Here is a 27194-nt window from a genome sequence, read left to right as displayed (position 1 = left end):
TCTCTTTCGCCCTCCCCTTCGCTCTTTTTTTCTCTCTCTGTTTTCCGCGAGGCCTACACGACGCCAGGGGTTTGGGTGCTTGTTGGGGAGGGGGAGGGGGAGCCCCACAGGGCTCGGGAGACTGCGACAAAAAGAGGGTTTCGGGGACAGGAAATGGGGTGGCGGGCAGAGGGAGGGGGACCCGCCTCCGTGGGGTGTGTGATTTGTTGGGAGAGGGAGAAGAAAGAGGGGCCAGAGAAGAGGGGGTGACGTGGGGGGGGGCGCCGCTGTGGCCAAGGGGACCTCGCCAAGGGGAGGCTTTGGCGGGGGAAGTGGCCGAGGAGAGTTGGGGGGGGCGGGTGACATCAGCCCCTCGGAAGGGATCGGAGTGGTAAAGGTGGTGCAGTGAGGGGGAGGGGGCGCGGGCGAGTCGTGGCGCCGGAGTGGGGGGGGCGGGGAGGCGGGAGCGCGGCCGCCGCTGGGCGCGACTCGGTGCGTTTCGGGCAGGACACAGTGTGTGCGCGGAGCAGACGTGTCCCGGGCCGGGTCGGGCCGTGGAAGGAAGACAAGGAGAATCAAATAAAATAAGACACCCCCCCCCCCCAAAAAATGGAGTTAGTACGCTAAGTGCCCAGTGAAGCCAAATGACACGTCATTTTTACAGTATGACCTTTTTATCCTCTTCCAGACATGCAGGCTTTATGAAAAGCAGAGAGAATTAATTGTAGCCCCCCTCACACCCCACCACCAAACCATTAACACACACACACACACACATTTTCCTGTTAGTCGGCCACATTGAGACTGCTTTGTGAAAGAAAAAAAAAAAGACATTCACAAATCAGAACTGGAAAATGACATTTGTCTGTAAATGGCTTCTTGGTCTGGAAATGGCGTGGTTATTTTTGTTTTGTTTTGTTTTGTTTTATGTCCTTTTCAAGGTGGGAGGGGGCATTGAGAGCGCTTTAAGGAGACGACTTTTTTCCAGGTGGAAGGAGATGAAAAGACGTTAATTAGTTGTTTGTCAAGTGACATTTGGTTGTTTGGTTTTGGGTTTTCTCTTGATTGCGGTTTTTCCTCTTTGGCCAAAAAATAAAAAAAAGGCGGGGTGGGGGGGAATTGTTAACTATAAGGAGATGGCCTTTCCTCCTTTTTTCTTAAGGGGGGGTGGAGGGACAAAATAAAACATAAGAATAAAAGAAATTGTTGAAATGACCAGAAGAATTACACAAGCATTAATTACTGTGGAAGTTTTCCACTTCCTCAGTAATTTGGCTGAGTTAATTTGTGAATTTGCTAGGTTAAAACCTAGTTCATGGTCACATTTCAACAAAACAGCTTCATTATAAAGAATAAAAATGTAAAAGGCTGAATTTCCTTTGTGGTGGTGTTTGGTTTGCTTTTTTTTGGATGGGTCACCTCTTTGTTCTCCTGGGTCCAGATTTATGTAAAGCAGAAAATTATTAATTAAGTGGAAGTAAGTCTGGTGTTGATGCATTTGCAATTTCAGTAATTAAATGATACGTTGAAGTCTTGCCTAAAACTTGTAAAGGTGGAATTATGCTATGTGAATTATTAATATGCATATAACTTGATTTCAAAGTATAAGCTTGGAAAAGTCTAGAATCTTTCCTAGGAATGCCATCTTGCTACCTGAATACTAATTTGAAGCAAATGTGATACTAAGGGTGCCTTAAATTTCTAACACCTTTGCTCAGTGATCACAAAGTCTCTAGTTAATTGAGACTGTTACTCTGAACACACCTTGCATCCCTGTGGGCTCATTTTCCCCAGGTGTCCTCCTTTATATGGCCACATTTTATCATGATTTATTGATAGCCTCTGGCATGAGGGTCTGAAGCCCCACTCAGTGCCACAGATTCTGCATTTTTAAATGGTGGTTCTCACCAAATAATGCCCCCCCAAAAAAGAAACCTAATGATACCCCAAATCCTCTTTTTAACTGCATCTGAATTTAATGACAAAATACTGAGTAAATCACAGTGCCACAAAAGATCTTGCAGTAGTTTTCAGCCCAGTTCTCTAATTTCATAAATGTGGAAACTGAGGCACAGATCTGTTTGTGTCTGTTAGAGGTGTTAAACATCTTAACACTTCTGACAAAAGAATTTGGAGATTCTGATTAATGTCATGTATTCTCTGTGTACAGTCTCTGAAAAGTGCCTTTAATATTTTAACTTAATAGAGTTGGGCTCATTAAGATACAGTGTTTGCTTTGAAATCAATGTTTCTGTGGAAACTAATTTTAACTTTTACAGATATTGATTACAGCCTTGTGAAAAGGCAAGAGAAGGAGGAATGCTTTGCTCTCTGGGCAGTAAAAACAAAAGCAATTTAATAAAATTAAAAGTGGTGGGGGGGGGAGCGGAGAAAAAGGGTTAAAAAAATAAAAAACCAAACAGGTTTGTGTGGGAGGAGGGCAAAAAATTTTTCACACAAAGAGTATTTGTTGAAGTGAGTATACATTTACAAAAAAGAAAATGAGAAAATAGCAGTCCTCCTTCTAGCTGGTTGGAAATGTGCTTTTTCCATAAAATATATGTTTACAAATGAAAGGTGATTTAAAATGGAGGCGTGTGTTCCTTCTTACTTTGAGAAGGGCTTAAAGAATCTGAAAATTCAGTAGCTCCCAGGAATATCTTCCCTCCTGATTAAAGTCGTGTCCTTTTAATACTTTTTACAGTTGTTGCTACATGTGATTATGATTGTTCTCAAGCATTACATTTGATACTAAAATGTGTTTTTCGAGAAGATGACATACAGTTGATGGGCTCCCACTCCCCCCCCCCCACTGTCTCCCCCCGCAACATGGTGGTTGTATCCAGAGAGAATTTACCTTTAGGAAAATACCCTTTGAGGGAAAAGAGGACACAAGTAACCTTGTGGGTCAGGGTTGATGTTTGAGTAGCCCAAGGGGAGAGAAAGCTACCCGGAAAGAAGCTGCATTGTGAGAATTTGCGGGAGGGAAATGCTGCGTCAGTCCGTGAGCTGAAGGAGACTGCGGTGTCTGGGCATTGTTTGTGAATCCTGGGTATTTTAACCATGAAACCTCCGACAAACAGTGAATTCTGTGGCTGCCTCCGTTGATTTGTGCGTTTCACCCGCCAGTGCTCTATTCCGAGGATTCAGTTTCAGTTTTAACTTCGATTTTCTCCCCCCTCAAACGACAAAATTGCGTCCTTCCTTCTCTTTGCCCCTTGGCTTCCCCACCCCACAGATTCTAACACAACCCAGAGGTGGGGGGGGGACCCTGAAAACATGAAACCCTTTAATTCTCGCGACTGTGGTGGTGAATGCCGCAGGTAGACCGAGTTGGACATGTGTTTTATTTTCTCGGCGTCGAAATGTCAAGGAAAATTGCAAATGTGTTCTTGTGTGTGTGTTGTGCGTGCTGCTTCTGTGGCAAAGACAGCAGTCCTCTTCCCTGCCCAGAGTGTGTAAAATACCTCCTTCATAACCTCAGACTTACTTTCATTTTCTAGGTGCCGGAGAATCTGGTAAAAGCACCATTGTGAAGCAAATGAGGATCCTGCATGTTAATGGGTTTAATGGAGAGTAAGTGTCAACTCTGTGCCCGGGCACAGGAAAAGTAACACGTTGTATACTAATCTTTAGGAAGTTTAGGTAGATTTGGGGGGCTGGGCAGCTGATTTCCACTTAATTTTTTCAGCCTGCATAATAGAAAATCCAGGGAAGAGCTCTTTGAGAATTCCACCCCCCCCTTTTAATCTTTGGTGCAGCAATAAATAAGAATAGTAATAATAAAGCACCGGTATTATAAAAACACCCCCCCCCACCATTCCCCCCTATACACACCAGGAAAATAGCACCTGGTTGGCCCCATGGCACGTCTGCCGCAGACCTGCCCGCAGATTTTGGTGCAGTGGTCTCCAACATGGCCGACACCTGCCGTGGCCACCACTTCGCAGGCAACCTGACCGCTGCCGAGAAGCCCCCCCGCCCCACCCCGCAGATGTCAGCGCAATGCAGCAGCGCAGGGTGTTTGAAACTGTTAGGGGGAAAAACACTGTTTTAGTAACGTTCTCACGGAAAACAAAGTTGGAAAGAGGCAGCAGCCCCTGTTAATAATTCCTCATGCCCTCCACCACCACCACCCTCTTTGGAATTAATATTATGGGCAAATCACGGTTTCCCTTTCTAAAAATCAGTAGTCTTGCCTAAAGAAAAAGGAGGCATTTAAGTGATGGAGACTGGGAGTTCGGTACTTCCGGCCGGGTCAAGGGGCATTTTTGCCTTTGAAAAGTCCTTGCAGGCATCTTGGTTTAGGACAAGGGGACGATACCGCATTGAGAATAAAGATTAAAAGAGAGTGTGCGTGTACGTGTACTAGGGATGTGGGTTCTGTACGCCATGAAGAATGCAAATAGAGGGGAGCGTTGAATATAATCAGGGCAGTTGCTTTTCTCCCCAGACCCCAAATGTCACACACACCCCCCCCACCCACTTGTGAAACAGAAAACTGCTAAATCTACCAGCCTCGGCTTTCTCTGGGGTGATGGCCGGTGGCCACACTGGATTGTAAACACCTGAAGGCACTAGTTAACAGTTACTAGCTGGTTAGCAATTCCATTCCCTTCCCTAAACCTGGATTCAGCTGAAAACTTGCTTCTCCCGTTGCATCACCTTCCCTTTCCAAGGGGTACATTGAGTCAAGGCTGCATGGCCTCAGTTAGGCACCAGAACCCCACAAAACAAACTAATAAAGAGCCATTTCCAGATGCCTACTATGCACCAAGCACTGAGGATGCAAAGATGAATTTTCTCACCTTTCAGAGGTAACAGGACTGCACTTGAGAAGGCAGCTCTTCATGGAACATTCTAGAATTTCTTTGGTCAGATAATCAGGGCTGAGGATGATATCATGCATACAAATAAATGAGTGTTTTGGTTTAGGATGCTTTCTTTAAGCACAAATTCATGTGCTCATAAATAGCCCATCCTTCTTCGCTATTTTACCAATTTTATGAGTGGCTCAGTGAGTTATCAATACACGCACATACGTGTGGCTAATTAACTACTCACTTTCACTTGTCACAAAGCAATTCTGAAATTCTTAATTCCTGACACACCCTTCAATAAAACTGTATTCCCAGAGATTGCCAGCAGTTGATAAACAAAAAGCCAGAAAACGACTTTGAGCTATGTGAATTTGTAATTTGTAATTTAAAGACAAATCTTGCATAATTATTCCCCCCATAACTTGCTGGGTGGGGCGTGCTTCTTCATGATCTAGTTAAGCAAAAATAATTTGACCATGTACCCTCTAGATAAATATTTTGATTAAAACTGGACATGGCGAGCATTTTTAAAAGGATGCGGCCGCCGCTGTTTACCTTAGCTCGAGTCTAGCAGAAGGTAGGACAGCCTTGGAGCAGTTTACTTAAGGTTTTATCACTCTCCAGACGGCCCTACAGTTTTTTAATTTTTAGAGAAAGGATTCTCCTCCCTTGGCGAGCCGGTCTGTAATGCACACGAGGCATTTAAACCAGAACTTCTCTTTTCTATTTTCTTTTTTAAAAGAGGAAGCGACATTCCCAGTTTGCCTGCCTCGGAGAGGAAGCCATAGGTAATCTCTCAGGGTGTTAAATTTAGCCTGTGGAAGTGACATACAGGGGAATTCGTGTGAGTCTAGAAACCTTATTTTTGTCTCCTTCAAGTGAGCCTCCTTTTTTCTTTTTCCTCAGTGCGGTATTGCAACAAAAGTGGTCACCTTCTTCACTAGGAATTCCCTGTGAAGGCACGGTGACTTCCGTCCACTAAAGGGTGTCTGCGTGGTGCAGGGCCTTTCCTCCTCGCTCCTGTAAATGTGCGCTTTGTCAGGGCTGGGCTGAGCTATTAAATTTGCCTTAACTATCCGCAGACTGCCGTGCCGATTACATTTGTAGAGTGAGGTGTAATATTAATCTGACCTTGAGAAATACAGAGGTCAAGTGCCGATTTTCCTAACTCAAAGCTAACTTCTTACCTTTAGTATCAGCAGAAAAAAGTGCCATTAATATTGGTTGAGCTAATAAGCTAATCAATTACAAAACCACGTAGAACGCTTAGCCGTCCTGCCCTTCCCACTTCCAAGGAGAAATTCCTACCATTTAGGCAAAGTGGGGTTTAAGTAGCGTTTCCCCCCCCCCTTTTTTTTTTCCTCTCCCACCCCCCACGCTGCCTCACGGTGCACACAGTTTTAATTGATGACAGTTTATTGGGAACAGTTACATACAGGTAAAACACACTTCATACATCATTTCCCCGACCGCAAGCAGGGAGGACATTAGTCCTGCACCAGGAAATCACGGGCAAAAATCACCCGTGTCTGGGCCTTTGTGTGTTCAGATACAACATGGTAAAGACGGAGCTCTGGGAGAATCCGGGAGCCTTAACGTGCTGCGATATTCTCCAAAGAATTGTGAGATAAATCACGGCTTTATCTCCCTGATGCATGTACATTTAGTGAAAGCACAAGAAAATAATTATCCGTCCCTTCTGTATACCCGACGGGAGAGTCTCCAGAGGGCTCGGCTAATTCAGTGGCGGAGGTGTGGCGCTCCCTCCACGGCCTGCCGTCTCCGCAGACCTTCCAGCTTAGCCAGAAAGGCGACCAGGACGGAACGGGAGGATGGCGGCCGTGTGTTGAGGAATGTAGAGAGGCTTGTGGGGTTTTTGGGAAATTGCGGTGCCTTGCAGATTAGGTGAGCTTTCAATCTCTCTTTAAAAGGGGCGGCGAAGAGGATCCGCAGGCTGCCAGGAGCAACAGCGATGGGTAGGCACATTCAAAAACAGAAAAACTTTTTAACAAACAAACAGACATGAAGATCATACTGGGAAACTGAGGGCCGAGCCCCCGGGGAGGAAGCAGAGCTCATTTCAGGGCCATCAGCCATCTTGCTATCTGTTTGCACGGGACCCCTCCGCAGTCTCTCAACATTTTCGAGCAAGTGTAGTGCAAAACATAATTTTGGGGAGCCATCCTTTACACGTTAACTAAATCCAGCTGGGGAAAAGTTACAGACGTCAGCTTTAGACATCATTTGAGGATTTCAAGTATTGATCCCCCCCCCCATGTGGTTTCTGTTTTCCCCAGCCCCTACCCCTACCCCAGCTGTCCACTCGAATTGGCAACTTGTTTTCCAAACTATCTGCTATATTGCCCTCCACCCAGTGCTTGGTCTGATTTTAAAATTTCAGACTTTGGTGGGGGGGTAGAGAAAATCTTTCCCCTTATCAAAATACATGGTGCTGCACTGTTTGTAACTTGGAGAAGGAGGAAAAAAAAAAAAAGTGCCTCAGCACCTTGCGGGAGGTCATAGTTAAGAATGATCTCCAAGCCTCTGATCTTTTTAAAATTTTCAAGTGTATTTTTAATTGGATGCATATTGTATTAGCTAGTGGATAGGAAGTTCACGATGGCATCCGCTTTTTTCCCTGCATTCATTATCAATTTTGTTTTTCTCCACTTCCTACATCCCGCTCCCCATTACACGCTGACACGCACCCGCATGCCAGGTAGCTGCCGGAGGCCCGCTTGCACATTGAGCATGCAGCGCCGAAGCCGCTGTTCCCATGAGAACACGCAGAGCCCACTGACCTAGCCTAGGGCATCTCAAAGAAGTAGCTTCGGTAGCGGGGTGGGGTGGGGCAAAGGATCCTGGGGTCGGGGGACAAAGTAACTTACACATGTTTGTTCATCTGTTTCTTTTAGAATATATTATCCCTAGATGATGGCTACAGTTTCTCATCTTCCCGGCTATGTCCTATCACACTTTGCATGCTGGAATTGCCTGGTCTTAGGAACTTCTAATAAGAATACTATTCTGTTGTGGGGGGGAGGGGGAGGGGGCCCCACCACCTAGCCTCAAAAGATAAAACAAAAAATACAAAAAAAAATACGAAAAATTACAAAAAAACACGCAAAAAAAAATGTGGAATGAAATCCTTAATTGGCAAAAATGTAGTTTACTAGTAGTCCAAAAAAGGCATCTCCATAGAAGTGACTGACAGTTTACTGTACCAAAAGTTGGCATTTGAGGACTATGACAAGCCCTTACCGAACCACCTACTGTGTACTAGAAGCTGTGCTAGACCCTTGAACCCTACTAATACCTTGCCTGCACTTCTCTCTGTGACTCTGTTCTGCAAGTAAATAGAAGAATTAACATATGTGATAAATAAAAATTCTCTGCATGTCTCAGCAATCCCGGTATCTTGCGTCTGTCTTCTGTCTTCCTTCTTTTGTCTGTCTTTTCCCATAAAAGCACAAAGATAAGGTATAGGACCGAAAAAGACCCTTGGTACAATGCAGCCCCCCCCCCAACCACCACGTAGGCAGCTGTTTGGGGGGAGGGGAGGGGCTCTTAAAATTCAGACCCAGACCATAGGCTTTATTTACATGGGGGAGAGGGGGAAGGGGGCAGTGTGCTAAAAGCACTTCTAGCCCCAGCCCCGGTATTTTAGTCAGCCCAGATTGTAGTAGTTGGTACATAATTTGGCTTTGTTAAGTAGTTGAGAGACATCCGAGGGATTTTCTCTGAATTTCACAATCAATGTTAAATTCATTAAGCGATAGTAAAAATGATGATAAACTTGCCAGCCCCAGTATAATATCTCCATCTACATAGTAATTGCTTCAATGGAAGAATTTTATGTTTTAGTATTACACACCCGAATTAGATTTTAGATTTCTATTTTAGCTGTTTTATACTTGATATACTCCCACACCTATTCACATACGTAGATGAATACTGAACACGTTCTCAAAATATCCGTATTTAAGACTGGAAGTTTTCCAATTATCATACTACTACTTAGACCAAAATATCAAACTGAATGAAAGAACCTAGTTTCTGGAAGTTCTTTCCTCTTGCTGTACGTACATTTGGGTATTTAATACCCCGACATCTCTAATTTTAACTACTGTAGGACCTTGAAACTGAAGGTTAATGGCTCTCATTACCATGGAAATGGAGCCTGTTTTTAATGAATGGAAATGGATTTGTCCTGTGGGGTTTTAGGTAGATTTGAGTCCGTGAGTGAACGTTAGGGGCAAACACGCCCTTTACTAACTTGCTCCTGTCTGAGGAACTGATTGGGACTCCAGCCCCGTCTCTGGACATGGTTCCTAATTTCAGAAATGAGTCTCAGTGGTGCACATACAATGTAGAAAAGTCCTACAGAAGGGTCAGGGCTCTCTTGGTCCCTTTTCATTGTAGGGTGGCTGCACAAAGAGTTGGCGGGTTGGGGGGGTGCGGCACAGAGCCGGACTTCCGATCAGGGTGCAGATACCACCCATGGTTTGCAGGACACCTCTTGCCATCATGTCTGTTCAAGTTCTGACTTCTAGCACTTTGAAGTGGCCCTGAGGGGGTTCCTGGTGTCACAAACTACCCCCCCTGCCCCCCCCCCCCATACCCCCAAACCTACCGCCCCTCCCCCACTGGAAATACTTCTGAACTAGCTTCTTACTCTGGTAGGAAAAGCAGTCTAGTTTGTTCAAGGAGGGCCTCTGCTGGGTTAGGGACGCAGTGAAGTCGGTGTCAGGGGCACTCCTTCCTCACATCAGCATGCAGATCTTTTGATAAGACTGAACCGGGCAGGAAGCATTAGCTGCCACAATTCTGGGGAAAACTCAGGCCCGGGATTGGGGTGGGGGGCTTTTGGCAGGCGAGCACCTGACCCTTGCACCCCGCTCTCTCTCTTCCACTAACCTTTCTGCTGGCCTGCGCCAGCTACTAACACCCCCCTTCTCTGTGTTTCCCCCGCTCCTGAGGGGTCCCCAGCTTGATCGCTACCTCCCTCCATTACAGGACTCTTGGTGAATCAACCAAGTGGAAGCTGCAAAAATTAGGAATCCTGAGATTGCCTTTAAAAATCCTACATAGCAAGAAAAAGATGGGCTCTGTCCCTCCTGCGTCCGTGACTCACTTTTCCTCTGAGCCTTAAGTTTCCTCTGTGAGGGGGCGGCACCCTGTTTCCACGTGACGCTGCCGTCCTGTCCCGGGGCCTAAAGCACAGTAGGTGTGTCCTGCACACGGGTTCCACTCCCCCCACCCAAAACCACAAGGTTGAGGCAATAGGTGCGATAAGATTTACCCCCAGCAAGAGGTCTTTTTCATTCCCTGAAGACACAAACTCTAGAATCTTCTTTGGTCGTGTCTCCAATGAACGACAGCTGCTGAGAAACACCTGATCGGTACCCATTATCCGGTACCCATTATCCATGGGATCGGAGCAAGTATTCCATCCGCGCCCCCTGCCCCGCCCCAATCAGAGGGTGTGGTCATTACCTGGGGCCCCAGTGACTCGGAATAAAGATCTTCCATGACTTGGGTTCGAGTCATAATTAAAAGGCAGCTAAACTTCTGACTTCTGCCTAACCGGTGCCCCCCTCCCGGCCCCCAGCACACAAGTCCCAGCTCATAAAGACTCCCGGGGGCATAATCTTATTTCATTCCTATTCACATTGAGGGATCACTGTATAGTGACATCACCTAGAAACGTCATTGCTGCTAGCTGAGTGGCTGACAGGGTGACTTAATAAAAATGGCCTCAAAGCCTTAAAATGTGTCCTAACACCATTGCATTCACTGGTCCTCCGTATACCAACCCACTAAGCCCCAAGTGGAACCATGGAATTTTTTCTCCTCCCCAATATGATTGACCTAATACCCCCCATCCCAACACACACACACACACACACACACACACACACACACACACACACACACGGGTATTGATAAGGGCCAGTAGAAACCTTTTAGGAAGCATTGACATGCAGTGGGACCTTCACGAAATGGAACAGCCCGTGAACTAGGGCCGACTTCTGGTACAGTAGACGTGGTCCTTATCTTGATGCCAATTCACTGATCGGCCCCAATCGGGCGTGTCCTGAGACACGTCTGGGAGGTCATCATTTGAAACCGCCCTCATTCAGGAGCCTCCAGTCCACAGGGATTCGAACCCACCGCTCTTGCAAGAACAGAATACTATGCTTTTAGTTGGACTGTCTTGACTAAAGAGACCCTGTCGGTCAATATGATGCCATATGATCTCTCTCTTTTCAATCCCACTGTAGTGAGAAGGCGACCAAAGTGCAGGACATCAAAAACAACCTGAAGGAGGCGATCGAAGTACGTTGTTTGGGTCCTTTGTCTCTTCTCTTAGCCCCGACCTGAGGCAATGCTGTCCCCCTGACTGCTTTGCTAACTCATTTTCAGACCATCGTGGCCGCCATGAGCAACCTCGTGCCCCCCGTGGAGCTGGCCAACCCTGAGAACCAGTTCAGAGTGGACTATATTCTGAGCGTGATGAACGTGCCTGACTTCGATTTCCCTCCTGTAAGCAAAGCTCTTGGGTTGTCCTTACCCCCCAACCCTGGCCCCCAGATGCGTTCTGGCCACTGGTCACCTGTATCAGCCACACTTTGAGAATAGATGAATTCCACTAGGGTCCTTAATGTGCCAAACCCAAACCTTAATAATCGGTAGGGTTTTTGCTCAAGATGGGTGAGCAAACTTGGATCACCCCTTGTCCGTCTTGGCTCACCCATCCCCCCAAGTAAACACCCCACTTTAATCCTTGCCTTACTTAGTAGATTGTAAATCTTCATGAGGGAAAACGGCACGAGTTGTGTCGCAGCCTTAATTATTCCTTCGTCCCCGTCCTGTGGCCGACCCAGGTTAAAAGAAAGGACTTTAACCTAAATTATAACCTGGAGATTTTCTTCTGGGCGTCCTCCTTGGCGTGCGGGACCCTGTTTACAAAGATTCTTTGTCCCATAAACAACTATTTTTAGGTGACATAAAACTGCCCGTTTCCAAACGTATACATTTTGACCCCTTTGTAGGGGAAGAGTGATTTCTGAGAGAGGAACGGGAAACAAGGTGGAAAGATGCACGAGTTTATAAGGCCCAGAAGGAAAAGACTTGTCTACAGTTAGAACAATGAGTTATTGTGGCCTTTTGTCAGGCTTTCCTGGGAATTTGTGTTTGTGTTTGAAGTGGGCTTGGCTGCAAACTTCTACTAGCAGGGAAGCAGTATTAATAAGTAGGGCTAGGGAATTTTTTTTTTTTTAAAGCATTTGTTTGGAAAAAAAATTCAAGCCATCAGCATGCTATACATAATGTATATTTCTGATAAAAGGGGAAATGGCAGCGGGTTGAAAATGCACCAAACAGTAACCTTCTATTAGTCGAGCTGATAGCGAAGCCTTGTGTCCCTACCTACTTGTAATCCTTCTCTTGCTGAATTCACATCTGAAGAAAAACTTTGTCTTTCCTCGTAAGGGGCGGTTGCCCCCATGTAATTAAAAATGTTTGTATATTCAGATGTGATGTGACTTATAACCTAATGCAGTTTAGGACAACAGAGGGTCTCTGCTCCTTTGTTTCTCCCTACTATGACCCTTCCCAAAGGACAGGCACTGACAAGGTCCGATTCGCCAGCAGTTCCTAACCATCATATTTTTTGGGTAAAATTCAAATTTTCCTGGAAGGGAAATTGCATCCCAGCACATCTTACAAACGAAATACCGTGTTTTCACAACACTGAATCATTCTTTGGCGTATTCTAATGCAGATTAATGTATATCTTTCCTGGAAAAGTAATTCTGTGGAGAAACAAAATGATTCAGTAGTTCACTCTGTCCTGGCCCTCCAGTACCACCCCCCACCCCCCCCCACCACCAAAAAAAAAACCCCAAAAAGAAAACACATAAGAGGAACACTACCCAAGACCCGTTAATTCACCATAAGAGAACAGCAGGAATTAATTACTTTGGCTTTTAATTACGTTTCACAAATTGGATGAAAGTTCTTTTGAGCACCAAGTCATTAATTTGGCTCGCAAGTGGGAATCCCACTCGCGCTGGTCACAGCGAACTGTGGCGTCTGGGTTGTAGGGACGGCGTGGCTGCCTGGGCTCCAGCTCACGTGTGTCCTCTCTCCCGTGGTCCCTTGCAGGAGTTCTACGAGCACGCCAAGGCTCTGTGGGAGGATGAAGGAGTACGTGCCTGCTATGAACGCTCCAACGAGTACCAGCTCATCGACTGTGCCCAGTAGTGAGTAGCCGCCCCGCCCCCCAGCCGCACACAGCACAGGCACAAACGTAGAAGACACTAGAAATCTCCATCGAGCTTGAGGGCTTCCGCTCCTAGACCCATCTGCACTTAGAAAGTTCTGGTCTGATTCATTTGTTTCAGAAAGCCCTTAATTGCACTTTTTTAGTGCAGTGACATTATTTAATATAAACAATTAATGCCTGTTAGAGCAAAATGATAATTGCTTGCAGTAAAGTGATGTGCATAATTAATTAGCTTGAGGGAAATTAATTGGATTGACCTCCAAGCTTTTAGGAAGATGGGGCAGCTCTCAAGCTTTGAATAATGTTAAAAATATTTTATTTTTTGCTGTCATTTAAAGTTTTCAATTAGCAATAATCACGCCTCGGATAAACCTCATTGGCTACGATACTGCCACTGCGCAAAGCTTTGCTGTCATTTAAAAACCTAACCAAAATGGCCAGCACAAAACTATACCCCACCCTCTCCTTGGTAGCTGAGAATTGCCTTGGCATCTCTGCCATCAGGTAGGTGACAACACTAGGTGCCAGGGCCCAAGGTTACTGGATGCTCTTCCTCTCTAGTTAGGTTTTGTTGAGTTCCATGTCCTGCCTTTATTCACTGGGCTGTAAGTCAAGGATGCTTCCCCTCGTGGGGAGCCGACAGCATACTATAAGCTCTGTCCCCCTGCACCTGCTGGAGTCAAAGATAGGCTGGTCAGAGCCCTAGAGAAATTGCTTCTGAAGGCAGCCTTGCTAAGTGGTCTCAGTGAAAACTCGGGATGTCTTGTGACTTGGTGGTGGTTGGGTGGGGGTGATGGATGTTTGCAACATTCCAGCTTTCCTTCTGGAGGTCGCTGAAACTCAGAAGCGACTTTGCTATAGAAAATATCTAGTCCTCAGGACCGGGGTTCCTGGCTGGCTAAAAAGCTACTGTTGGGTGGCTCAGGAGCCCCAAACTGGTGGGATTTATTGTGAATACCGTGGAATAAATGGGAGGGAGGGAGAGGTAACAGCAAACAAACAGCAAGTTCCCTCCACTCCTGTTCTCTGAGAATGGCGGGGTCCGGGCACCTGCCCTTACCCCCTCGGGGTAGGAAGTCTGCAGGACAGCACCTCCCTCAGCCGGGCCGGGCTGTGTCCTCGGGCACCGCACACCCCCCGGCCTGCATTTTCCCAAGGAGCAGAAAAACAGCCCCCCCTGGCCAGTCCCGGTGACCCCAACCCCCTACCACTTCTGCAGCAAAGTCCCTGATTTTCTCAAAAGTTTGAACGAAAAGCTGGAAGTGCTAATTATAGTAACTCAAAACAAATGGAAATCCTGGAATTGTTTGCGTTTTGTATCTTGGACCCAAGTCAGAAGTACAGGTACAGATTAGGAGGGGGCGGGTGTGACAATGTCAGGAACCATAATTTAGCAGCTTTCTGGGGTTGGGTCTTGTTTTTGTTTTGGTTTTTTTTTTTTTAATTTCACACCATTTATAAGTTGCTCCTGCAACTTTATCTGCAAATGGCAGCCTTTGCACAGTTCATGGAAAGTTTTAAGGAAACTTGTTGGGGGGCGGGGGGGGGGCAAGAACACAGTTTACAACTTTTAAAATGGCCTCTGCGGGCGGTCCGACCGCGGCGGCCCCGCCCCGCGCACCCCCCAGCGCGCTTCCGGCCCACGGCCTTGATGGTGAAGTTACCATACTGGTGTCTTGCCCATTTCTTACGCTGCCTATTTTTATTTGTGGAGCCGGGTTTGGCTGGCCCGGCTCCAGATGTCTCTCTCACAAGATTTGGTGCGGCTGGTCTATTTATAGAACTGTGGTTCTGTTGCCATGGCAACGCGCTGGCGGCCAGGGCGGTTGGGGAGCTATTTCTGGCCCGGTGCTGTAATGTGGGACTGATTGGGCAAGTTAGTGTATCCTCTAAGCCAGACTAACTCTCTCAACTGGTCAAGAGGAAGGTGCGGGGCGGGGGGAACCTTCAGAATTTCTTCAAAGTAGACTCTTCTCCCTTTGTGATTTTTCTTTTCAGTTTTGAAATCCTTCCAAACTCCCTGCCCCAGGAAAAACTCCCCCCCCACCCGTTTTAATATTCACTTTCCATATTAGTTAAATGACCCCAGTCTTTCCAAAGTTCTTTTTCCTAATGGTGAGTCCAGCCCAGCATTCCCAGGGAGGTCCTCCTTGCTTTGGGAAGGTCATGGCCGGCTCTTGATGGAACCTTCCTCACGGTGGAGGATGGTGTCTCAGGCCCCCAGCCCCTCTCTTGTGCAGGATCCCAGCCATAGGAGGATCCCTAACCTGCCTGGCTGTGGGATTTAAAAAAAAAAAAAAAAAACCCAAAGTCTCCTATCTGGAGGGTTCTATTTCATGGACCAAACAGAACGGAAGGGAACTTTGTGTTTGTTTCCTGTTCGGTGTGGTTAGGCCAGAAAGGGCCCCTTTGTGACAACCTCTTTTGTTCTCTTTTAATAAGTGAGATTCTTAAAAAGTAGGAGGAAGGGATACCCATTCTGAGTAATTCAAACAATCTCATTTTCACGAGTCCCTTGAGGGGAAAATCCTTGCTGCTTTTAAGTGTGCCATTTTACTTTAAAAAAAAAAAGAAAGAAAGAAAGAAAAAGGAATGGGGTGGAAATATACAGTTTTTAAATCACTTGCCATTTTAGTCAAAGGCGCACAACTTAAAAATGCTAAATTTTTAATAGTCACTTTCAGATGACACAAGATCAGGTAGGCCTGGTTTGGGGGGGGCCTCCCCCACCCCCTTGAGACCTGCGCTGTACCTGTATGCCAGGGGCCTCCAGAGCCCATGCCTGCTTCCTGGTTCCGGATCTCCTGGTCCGCCAAACACACTTACCTGAAATGCTGCTCACGCTGACCTCTCTAAGGCTTAGGCTCTGAGTCCTAAATGTAACCAATACAGGCAAAACTCCTGCTGACTAAACGCCCTATAACTTTGACACTGTCATTTCCATCGAGCTCAGCTTTGTAGTGAGACAGGAATCGGGGGCAAACCGGCATGAGCTCTTTGAACACCTGTGTGTGTGTTTCGTTCCTCCCAGCTTCCTGGACAAGATTGATGTCATCAAGCAGGCTGACTATGTGCCCAGCGATCAGGTACGCGAACGTTCTCACAGTCAGGGACTCGCAGCCCCCTTTCCAAGCCACGCAAGACTTTTGCCTCCAGTGGGTTTGGGTGAGAGCCATTGACTGAGATCTTGTTTTAGGATCTGCTTCGCTGCCGCGTCCTGACTTCTGGAATCTTTGAGACCAAGTTCCAGGTGGACAAAGTCAACTTCCAGTAAGTGAACGGTTCCCTCCTTAAGATAGAGACTGGTTTCCTTCAGTCCCCACCGGCAGAGTGCTGGAAAGGGGTTAGCCGCTGGGAGTGACCCGTGTCCTCTGTCTCCCGCAGCATGTTTGACGTGGGCGGCCAGCGCGACGAGCGCCGCAAGTGGATCCAGTGCTTCAATGGTACGGAGCCGCGGCCTTCTCCTCTCTGTAAGCACGTTCTGCTCTGACTCGTTCAGGGCCGTGGTCCCCTGACCTGCATTGCTTTTGCTTCCTTGTGCCGCAGATGTGACTGCCATTATCTTCGTGGTGGCCAGCAGCAGCTACAACATGGTCATTCGGGAGGACAACCAGACCAACCGCCTGCAGGAGGCCCTGAACCTCTTCAAAAGCATCTGGAACAACAGGTCGGTGGGGCATCCCCCTGGCTTCCTGCCAGTCCTCCCCCAACCCCCCCCACACACACACACACAAGGGTCCTGGGACTGACCCGAGGCCCTGTACTTGCGCTCTTCTTAAAAAGAGCCTTTGCAAGCACACGAGACCCCTTGCAGAAAGAATGTCTTCTCTTCCTGGACACTCACCTCACCTCCCTCCCTGTTAGATGGCTGCGCACCATCTCTGTGATTCTGTTCCTCAACAAGCAAGACCTGCTTGCGGAGAAAGTCCTTGCTGGAAAATCGAAGATTGAGGACTACTTTCCAGAATTTGCTCGCTACACTACTCCTGAGGACGGTACGTGGGGGCTTTTGCCATTGCACCGGCCCGTTTCCGTTCTTCGCTCACTGGGCCTGTATATTCACGACTGTTCCACTGTGCTCCCTTCCCTGCCGCATCTAAGTGAAGGGGCCCAGCTAACTCCCTAGCTCTGCTCTTACCTTTTAATGACCTCACCAAAATATTTCTGTTCCTGGTAGCTACTCCCGAGCCCGGAGAGGACCCACGCGTGACCCGGGCCAAGTACTTCATCCGCGACGAATTTCTGGTGAGTAGAGACCGTCTTCCATCCTCTCTTGGCTGGTTCTTTTTCTCTTAAACATTTGGGGATTCAGCTCTTCGCTGCCTCCATGCTACTGCACTGGGAGCCAGTAAGAATTTTAGCTTTGATGGAACCTCAGGAGCTGGTGGACTTGGCCTTGGCGGCATCCCCGCCGAGGATGCTGGAGAGGCGGCGCTGACTCCGTTTCCTTGTGTCTGTCCCACAGAGAATCAGCACTGCTAGTGGAGATGGACGCCACTACTGCTACCCCCACTTCACTTGCGCCGTGGACACCGAGAACATCCGCCGTGTGTTCAATGACTGCCGTGACATCATTCAGCGCATGCACCTCCGTCAGTATGAGCTGCTCTAAGAAGGGAACGCCCAAATTTAATTAAAGCCTTAAGCACAATTAATTAAGAGTGAAACGTAATTGTACACGCAGTTGATCACCCACCATAGGGCATGATTAACAACGCAACCTTTCCTTTTCCCCCCAAGTGATTTTGCGAAACCCCCTTTTCCCTTCCGCTTGCTTAAATATTCCAAATTTAGAAAGCTTAAGGCGGCCTACAGAGAAAAAGAAAAAGATAAAAAGGCCACAAAAGTTCCCTCTCTCTTTCAGTAAAAAAAATAACAGCAGCAAACAGAAATAATGAAATAAAAGAAATAAATGAAATAAAAGAAATAAATGAAATAAATATTGTCTTGTGCAGCATTAAAAAAATCAAAATAAAAATTAAATGTGAGCAAAGGACGTGAGTCCTGTGAATTACTTGCGGCTTCGAGCACACACACATTGTTCATGGTTTGGAATGCTGCAGAAGTTGGGAAGCCCCATGTTGAAGTGACAGGTCCCCATAATTTGTGTGTCTGGAAACAATTTGCAGATAATTCAAAAATCTACCCCTGTCCTTCACCTAAGCCCACACCCCATAGGAAAGCATTAACCCACATAAAGACTTCTGAGTTTGTTGTTGGCACCTGTCCATTCTACCAACTTCCCTTATATAGGTCATCACAGGGCGCCTGTTTTAACCTAGAATCTCCCCCCAAAATAGGTGTTAGGTTTGGGGCTCTCTTCTTGCTTTAGGATATGGGGGGGTTGGATTTCAGGAATGCAGTGTTTCAAAAGTGGGGAAGTGGGGTTACTCAACAAATGGTGTATAATGTAGACCTTTATCATAAGTAACTCAGAATTTTGTCTATTAACCTCAGAGCTGGGGGGGGTGTCAAAACAGATCAAGAGCGATCATATAGTTTTGAAACAGATGGCTAAACATCTGGGGATAAACTTAAACTGGATCCCTACCTCACTCCATACACAAAGGAATTTCATGTGGATCAATCACATGTTTAAATACAAAAAAGTACTTGAAAATGGCTATTTTAACAATTAAGATATTGATTTACATAGGCCTCTTCTATATGATCTAACCTGCACAAGCCATGGGGTTGGGGTGGGCTATAGAAAGTTAAAAGATTACATGAAACAAAATATGAATGGGGTGGAGATGGGGTAAAAGTCTATAACAAAGGGTTGATTTCCCTAATAAAGTGCTCATAAAAATATAAAAATGCAAAGTTCATGAAGACACCATTCCCACAAATAACGGGGGGAAATGGGGAGTCTCCTAATGAAATGCACTGTAAACTCATGGGGGGGTTGGGGGCATGGTCAGCATTGTAGGCCCCACATGAAACTCCTAAAAGCTGTAGTGAACTAGAGCTTGGGTTTGAGGTCCAATTGGACTCCCTGATCTTCATCCTCAGGGTTGTACCTTAAGCTTGTGGTCACCCCCGAGTTGGCTTCCCGGAGATGGGGGGTAAAGAGACCAGCTTGTCTTCAGCATCAGCCACTGCAGCCTCTGAAAGGGGCTGAATGAAACATTAGGTGGATTCTGTAATTCAGCCCCCAAATCCACTTATGGGTCTAGTTTCCAGATAAAATTAATCCTTTAGTATAGCTCCCCAGAGGTGAGCAAAATAAGCCCCAATGAGGGCAGAAAAAGTAGTAAATCCGCTTCTCCATCAATACTCAGTCCACATAAGAATGGAGGGCGTGCTCTGTAGGTTTTGTTGCAAAACAACCCTCCAAAGCACCCCCCAATTAACATCAATCTACATAAGTGCGTATTATGCAAATATAGCCAAAAGACCAGCCCACCAGTCCCCATAATCCTCCAAAGTACTCCAAATAAACAGCTTATTAAAACCTGGGTACCAGCTATCAAGACCAGCCCACCCAAATGACCAGCTCTTCCAAGATGGCTGCCTGTATGCCCCCCACATAGAAATTCTGGAACCTTCTCTGAAGAATCCACAGGTGATTACCACAGCACTAGCCACATCTCCACCACAATTAGGGAACAAATTTTCAGGCCCTAGAGAAGCTACATCAAGAAAATGATACCCCAGAACACCCCCACCCCTGCACCTTGCCAGTCAAAATGGCAGACTTCACAGTAACCTCCAGAAGGAGGGTCACAGTTACCCAGCAGCTGTTATGTGCCTACCACTACCCAGTGAGACCGCTCGGCCATCAACACCATTTTACCAATGAGTCAACCCAGGCCTAGAGTGGGGTAAGAGACAAGGCTGGTAAAGGGGAAAACGGGCTTCAAAGTCAGGTAGCCAAGGACCACTGCCTGACCACCACACCATATTGTCCTTCTGGAAGACTCAGAACAAACAGGGAAAGGTCCCCTGTTGTTCTTCCCAGGAGGCCAATTGTCAGGATTCCACGACCTCTGACCCCGAGGGGAAATCCTGCAGGGTTCTTCTGGATTTGGGAGCCAGTTGTGGTGGGGTGGATGGGGTGGCTGGGGTCGTGGTGGAGCAGGGAGGGTCATTGGACATACTCCTACCCCCCCACCAGTTCAGAGGGTTGCTTGGGGCCACCTCCAGGCACTCAAATGTGTTTGAGGGTTCCTTCTGTTCCTTAGGAGTTATCCCTTCTATTGTAAACATTCCCATTTCTATTTTCCCTCTGGCCTGGTCCCAAACATAACTTGTATAGGGCTACTTTAAAATCTAAATTCTGGGATCTTCAGAAAGCCAAAAAACTATGAGGAATTTCATCTAAATATTGGATTACCAGTAGCCATTAGTTTTTAAAATTTCAGCTGAATTTTACCTATTTGAATGCAAAACATTTTTCTAAAGGTAACAACTTACGCCACACTTTCTAAAGGTGTATAGACCATATATTACTATGTATTGACCTTTTAGAGAATAAATAAAAATAATAATAATAAACCACTAAGCTCCCCCAATAAAGTCTAGTATGAGGAAGGTCTAGAATTGAGCGGAATCTTTATCTACTTTCATTTTTATTTAAAGATGGGCAAAATTGTACCCCCCAAAATGGCCACCCCTGCAAAACCCGTGGGTGTCAAGTGGCATTCTATTTTAATGGCCTTGGACACAACTGGCCATCTTTGTATGCAACGAATGTAAAGAGCGTACAGGATTCAGCCAGCTACTGAAAGTTTTGCTCTCGTGGGGCTTATATTCTATCACGGGAAACATACACTTACCAAATAAATAATCAAAAGAATTGCAGATGGCGACAAGGTCTCCAAGCAAAAAAAAAAAAAATGGGGCAATGGGGGAATGGGAGATATTTGGGGAGGGACTCCACGCTACAAAGAAGAGTCAGGGAGGGCCTCCCAGGGGAGGTGACTTTTCTTAAGGGAAAGCAAAAGATGAGAAGGAGATGTGAGCGGCTAACGTCAATATTTTTTTATTGATTATTAAAACATTATACTTAATATTTATGGACTACTTTAACATGTGATAGGGGCTGTCCTAGGCCCTTTTGTGGAATTATCTCATTTAATCCCTTTGAAACCCTTTGAGGATGAAGCCTATTGACGTATCCAAGTGGCGCCCCATGATCCAGAATTTTTAAAAAGTGATATCTGAAACATGGTGAATAATTTATGCCCATTATGCTTGTAAACAATGGCTACACTAAAAAGGCCACTGTGGTAAGCACTTAATTTGATAATTGCTGCCCAGTTTCCTAGAAATAAGAGTTAGGGATTTGGTGTCTCTGTGATAATTTTCCCGTGTTTAAACGCACATATACTGTGAACAGCCGAAGTTTTCTGGTTTTGTCTAACGTGTTCTATCAGTTAGGAATGTGCTCAGCTGCACGGGACAGAGCCTTGACTTGGCGTGACACAGACAGAGGCTCGTAACTCACTTCACCGGAATCCTGAGGAATTCTCCAAGTGGCTCCTAGGGTTTCTTCAGCAGTTCATCAATAGCTGGGCTCCAACAAGTCTCTTGGCTTCATTCTCTTCGTTGTGAGATGGTATCGCATCTTAGCCCAAGGCGGAGAGGAGAGGGCAAGGCAGCCCAGCGACTGTCTCTTTGATCAGGAATGCAAACGCTCTGCAGCTTCTCAACCACGTGAAAGACACAGATACCTAGATAGCAAGATAAATACTTTGATGCCTAGATAACTAGCTGGACAGACAGAAAAATGTAGGTTTAATAACACTATCACACACACAAATATGCACACACTCACACACACACAGAAGGGTTTATAATTTTCTGTTGCACAGACCTTGAAGGAACATTTAGAAAGATCCAGTGCTGACCCTGGTGGAGACAAAAAAAAAAAAAATCGAAGCAAATCAGTTACCATGGGTCGGGGTGGGGGAACCCTCACATCACCATAGTGACCACCATGACAAGACGAATCCGGACTCTTGTTGGAGTAGGAAGCTAGGAAATGGAAGGAGATACGAGGGAGGCTTATGGAGTGTCTGTTTCTTGACCTAACTGCTGATTAAACAGATTCATTTTAGAAAATTCATTAGGTTATAAATCCATAATTCATTCAGATTTCAGTCTGTATACTATACTTCAAAAAAAGTTTTTTAAATGAGAGAAAGGAAGAAGGCACTAGACACAGTACTTTTACAGAAAATTCTACTAACCCTTTAAAGATCAAATAATTCCAATACTACTTAAATTATTCTAGAGTATAACCAAAGGAAAATTTCAAATTTATTTTTGTAAAGCAGGTATGATGTAACATTGATTTTAAAATGTGCCAAAGATTAGGGTGCCTGGGTGGCTCAGTGGGTTAAAGCGTCTGCCTTTGCTCAGGTCATGATCTCAGGGTCCTGGGATCAAGCCCTGCATCGGGCTCAACAGGGAGCCTACTTCCTCCTCTCTCTCTGCCTGCCTCTCTGCCTACTCTCTCTCTGTCAAATAAATAAAATCTTTTAAAAAAAAAAATGTGCCAAAGATTGCATCCAAGAATAAAATTATGGGCCAATCTCACTTATAATATCAAGGTGAAAATTTTAAAATATAAGCAAACACAGTTCAATGTTACATTTAAAAAATACTACAACATGCCTAGATGAGATTTATTCTATGAATTCAAGGTTGGTTCAATACTAGCACAATGGTAATATTTGCAAAATTTAATGTCCATTTGTATTTTGGAAATCCAATAAGACAGTAATTAATGGGTGCTTTCTTAATGACTGTATGTATACTATATATAATATATAACATACACTGTCTATATACGCATATATATCTAAAATGTACTTTCCTATATGTTTTATATGTAAATTATATATATATATTCATTACAAGTATATTACATATATTAATTATAAGTATATTATAAGTATATTAAATATACTTAACTATAAATGTATTTAAATTTTAGTTATAGTAATAACTCATAACTTAATTATAGATTAGTTATACTAATAACTGATGATAAAGTAATCAATTAATATAGATATGTTAAATAGGTATACAAATTTTTTCTCCCCAAACCAACATTTTTCCTAATGAGAAACCTCTAAAAGTTTCCCATTAATGTCAGGATCAAGAAACAGAAAGGACAAGGATGTCATATCAACATACTGTTTATTATTGTATTGGAAATATACACCAATTCAATTAGACAAAAGAAAGCAATTAAAGGCCTGAGAATTTGAAAGAAAAAAGTAAAACTTTTATCTTGCACTGAAAATGATATACATATCATGATTTCCCCCACTAAATCCACAGAAAAATAATTACTAAAAATAAGAATTTAGTCAAGAACAAGTTTATGAGATCAACATGAAAAATCAATAGCCTTTCAATAATGGATAGAACAGGGGCACCTGGGTGGCTCAGTGGGTTAAGCCTCTGCCTTTGGCTCAGGTCATGATCTCAGGATCCTGGGATCGAGCCCCATATCGGGCTCTCTGCTTAGCAGGGAGCCTGCTTTCCTCCCTCTCTCTGCCTGCCTCTCTGTCTACTTGTGATCTCTGTCTGTCAAATAAATAAATAAAATCTTTAAAAAAAATAATGAATAGAACATCTGGCCATCTGAAAAATCAATAAACAGCTGCGTTGAACAGTACTATAAACCAAGTGGACCTAACAGAATGATACAGAACTTTCTTCTCAACAGAAATAGGATACATTAATGTTAAGTCATAAAGCAAGTTTTAACAAATTTAAGAAGATCAAAATTATTCCAAGTGTCTTTGCCATCCAAAATAAAATAAAACTAGAAATCAGTAACAGTAAGAAATGAAAAAATTCAAATATGTGGAAACTAAACAATATATTCTTAAATGACTATTGGGTCAAAGAGAAAATTAAAAGAAATTTTTAAAGTATCTTGAGACAAACAAAAATGAAAATACAACTTACCAAAACCTAAAGGATGCAGCAAAAGCAGTACTGAGAGGGAATAAACACCTACAACAAAAAAAGAGGAAAGATCTCAAATAAACAACCTGACTTTGTATCTCAAAGCACTAGAGAAGAACAAACTAAGCATAAAGCTAGTAAAAGAGAGGAAATAATAAAGATTCAGGCAGACATATATGAAATAGAAAAACAATAGGGAAAAAAAAAACCTACAAGTTGGTTTTTTGAGAAGATAAACAAAATCAAGAAACCCTTAGCTAGCCTAAGTAAAAAAGAGAGCAGACTCAGGGTGCCTGCCTGGCTCAGTTGGTGGAGCTTGGGACTCTTGATCTTGGGGTCATGGGCTTGAGTCCCACACTGGGTGTAGAGATTTTTTAAAAATAAAATCTTTTTTAAAAAAGAGAGCGACGTCTCAAATTTTTTAAATCAGAGATGAAAGAGGAGACATTACAACAGATGCTTCAGAAATAAAAAGGATAAGGGAATATTATGAACAATTAAATGCCAACAAATTGGATAACCTAGAAGAAGTAGATAAATTCTTAGAAACATACAATCTAGCAACACTGAATCATGAAGAAATAGAAAGCCTGAACAAAAGGAGATTATATTTGTAATCAAAACCCTGCCAACAAAGAAAAGCCCAGGACCAGATGGCTTCATAAGTGAATTCTGTCAAACATTCAAAGAAGAATTAATACCAATTCTTCTTAAACTCTTCCAAAATAATAGACAAAGAGGGAACACTTCCAAACTCATATTATGAGGCCAGTACCAACCTGACACCAAAGCCAAATAAAGGGACCACAAGAAAAGAAAACCATAGGCCAACATCCTTGATAAACACAGATGCAAAAATCCTTGATAAAATACTAACAAAATTTAATAGCACATTAAAGATCATACACCATGACCCAGAGGGATTTAACCCTAAGATGCCAAGATGGCTCAACATTGGCAAATCAATCAATATGGTAAAACACATTAACAAAACAAAGGATAGAATGTAAATGATCATCTCAGTTGATGGAGAAAAACATTTGACAAAGCTCAATATCCATACATGATAAAAACTCTCAACAAAATAGGTATAGAAGGAACTTTCATCAACTAATAAAGGCCAGTGGGAAAAAAGTCCACAGCTAATACCAAAATCGATGGGGAAAACCTGAAAGCTTTTCCTCTAAGATCCAGTACAAGGCAAGGATGCTAACCCTTGCCACTTCTGTTCAACATAGTACTGGAATTTGTAGCCAGAACAATTAGACAAGAAAAAGAAATAGAAGTCAACTAAATTGGAGAGGAAGAAGTAAAATTATCTCTGTTTGCAGATGACCATGATCATATACCCAGGACACTCTGAAGGCTCACCAACAGCTCTTAGAACTAATACATGAATTCAGTCAAGTTGCAAAATTAAAAAACCAACGTATAAAAATAAGCCACAACAACAAACGATCCAAACGGGAGGTTAAGAAAACAACCCAGGCTGTGGGAAGATGGCGCAGGAGGCTGGTGACATGGAGGACAGGAGCTTTCCGACTCAGATTCTGACATGACAGTGCCCCCACTGATAGGCTGCTGCAGGGACCGAAAACACTAGGTGGGGACAGCACGGAGGCCCTTCCAGGGTACAGCAACGCTGGCATCACATTATCGAACTGTTAAAAGTGTGGATTCGAGGGAAGAGAGTTTTTCAGATACTGATGATAATAGCTCTCTTCGGAATTGCAAGCAACAGAAATGTTTTAACTCTCCTTCCAAACCAGAGTAGCAAGAAACCACCTGTTCCTGGAGAAGGTTAACAACATATGGGGTGCTGAGCTACAAGAATAGAATCAAGGTGCAGTGGCCTCTGAACTTGGTATTCTGGGAATGGAGGGCGTTATTGACAGAAGCAGACAATGGGAGACCAACTGTCATTTGCTTGCCAGAGGAAAACTCAAGAACATACAACGGCATTAGACAAAGCCCTAGATGAATACAGGCACGGTGGCAAAAGAGTGGGATCAAAGGAAGAGGAAAGTGGGTGAGGTCATCGCATACAGAACTGACCTGTTAAAGACAGGCTGAGGACAGAATAGAAATGAACCCTAAAGGCTGGTGCAGATCACAGAGGACGATTCCCAGCAGAAACTGGCTCATGAAATTTCTTTCAGGTTGTAGGAAGTTTCTTTCAGGATGCAGATCTTTTTAGAGGAAGATCTGGTAGCACAAGTGGTAAGGATAATTGGGAACAAAAAGGCAACTGAACTTCTGACGGGAACTGCCGAAGTTGAGGAAAATGCTTGTCTTTCCATAATGAATGCTAGTCGGAGAGAGACACCAGGTGGGGTTTTCCTGGATCCCCTGAAAAACACTCCTAGTGTCAGCAAGGAACAAATGAAGGACATTTTCTACATTGCAAATCAAAACAAGTGTGCATAGAGAAAGGCTGCTAGGAAGAGAACATAGGTGTTGGGGAACAAACAGGAAAGAAGCTATTAAAAATCTAAATGTTCAGGATGATAATGCATCATGAGAAACTTTTGCAAGTGACATGAACGAGGCACTGGCCTCTCTTGACGCTCCCTTGGAAAGCCATGCAGAGGCTGAGTTGGACACAGAGGCCGCTGAGGTTGATGGGTCTCACAATCTGGACTTCTTTTAGTCCATTTTGAGGAATAAGCCTTTCTAAAATAACATTGTAATAAGCTGTTTCTACTGAGGTTGCTTTGTTTTACTTTGCATGGATAAACATAAAAATCTGGAGAGAAAGAACTGTTTTCTTGTTTAAAATAAAATTGAATTTGTGGGGAGATGTATGCTATTTTTTTTTAAAGATTTTATTTATTTATTTGAGATAGAGAAAGTGAGCAAGAGCTGGGGGTGGCAGGGGGTAAAGTAAGGCAGAGAGAGGGAGAAGCAGGCTCCCCACTGAGCAGGAATTCCCGAGGGGCTGGATCCCGACCCCTGGCATCCCGGCCTGAGCTGAAGGCAGATGCTCAACCGACTGAGCCACCCAGGAGCCACGGGAGAGGAACGTCATTGATAGAAACATTCTTCATGTCTGACAAAATACTTAAAGGTGCCAACCAGAGGATTTAATTTCTCAGTCTGTTGCATTTGGTAATTATGACTAGTCGATAATTCCTTTTGTCTAGGATATTGTAATATACTATTCAAAAATATGTTTT

At 44.5% G+C, this 27194-nt stretch overlaps 1 protein-coding gene and 2 pseudogenes across 1 annotated transcript in view; 2 read left to right on the top strand and 1 right to left on the bottom strand.

Annotated features, from left to right (window-relative positions):
• LOC122915932 (guanine nucleotide-binding protein G(s) subunit alpha isoforms XLas-like) overlaps window positions 1-17946 on the top strand; it is a 53931-nt gene extending 35985 nt beyond the window's left edge. Inside the window, 12 exon segments of the mRNA XM_044262747.1 lie at window positions 3483-3555; window positions 6731-6775; window positions 11084-11138; window positions 11226-11345; window positions 12969-13066; window positions 16121-16175; window positions 16286-16359; window positions 16474-16532; window positions 16636-16756; window positions 16954-17084; window positions 17267-17334; window positions 17555-17946. Coding sequence (XP_044118682.1) covers window positions 3483-3555; window positions 6731-6775; window positions 11084-11138; window positions 11226-11345; window positions 12969-13066; window positions 16121-16175; window positions 16286-16359; window positions 16474-16532; window positions 16636-16756; window positions 16954-17084; window positions 17267-17334; window positions 17555-17701 — 1046 coding nt within the window. The 3' untranslated portion in view covers window positions 17702-17946.
• On the bottom strand, window positions 13372-13495 carry LOC122916574 (annotated as a pseudogene).
• A 7571-nt stretch (window positions 17947-25517) lies between the features above and the next one.
• LOC122915530 lies at window positions 25518-26668 on the top strand (annotated as a pseudogene).
• The last annotated feature ends 526 nt before the right edge of the window (window positions 26669-27194 follow it).

This window comes from Neovison vison, chromosome 8, assembly GCF_020171115.1.
Source record: "Neovison vison isolate M4711 chromosome 8, ASM_NN_V1, whole genome shotgun sequence".
NCBI classification, from domain to species: Eukaryota; Metazoa; Chordata; class Mammalia; order Carnivora; family Mustelidae; genus Neogale; species Neogale vison.
The sequence above is the reverse complement of the archived record's forward strand: the minus strand, read 5'-3'. Positions and strand labels throughout refer to the sequence as shown.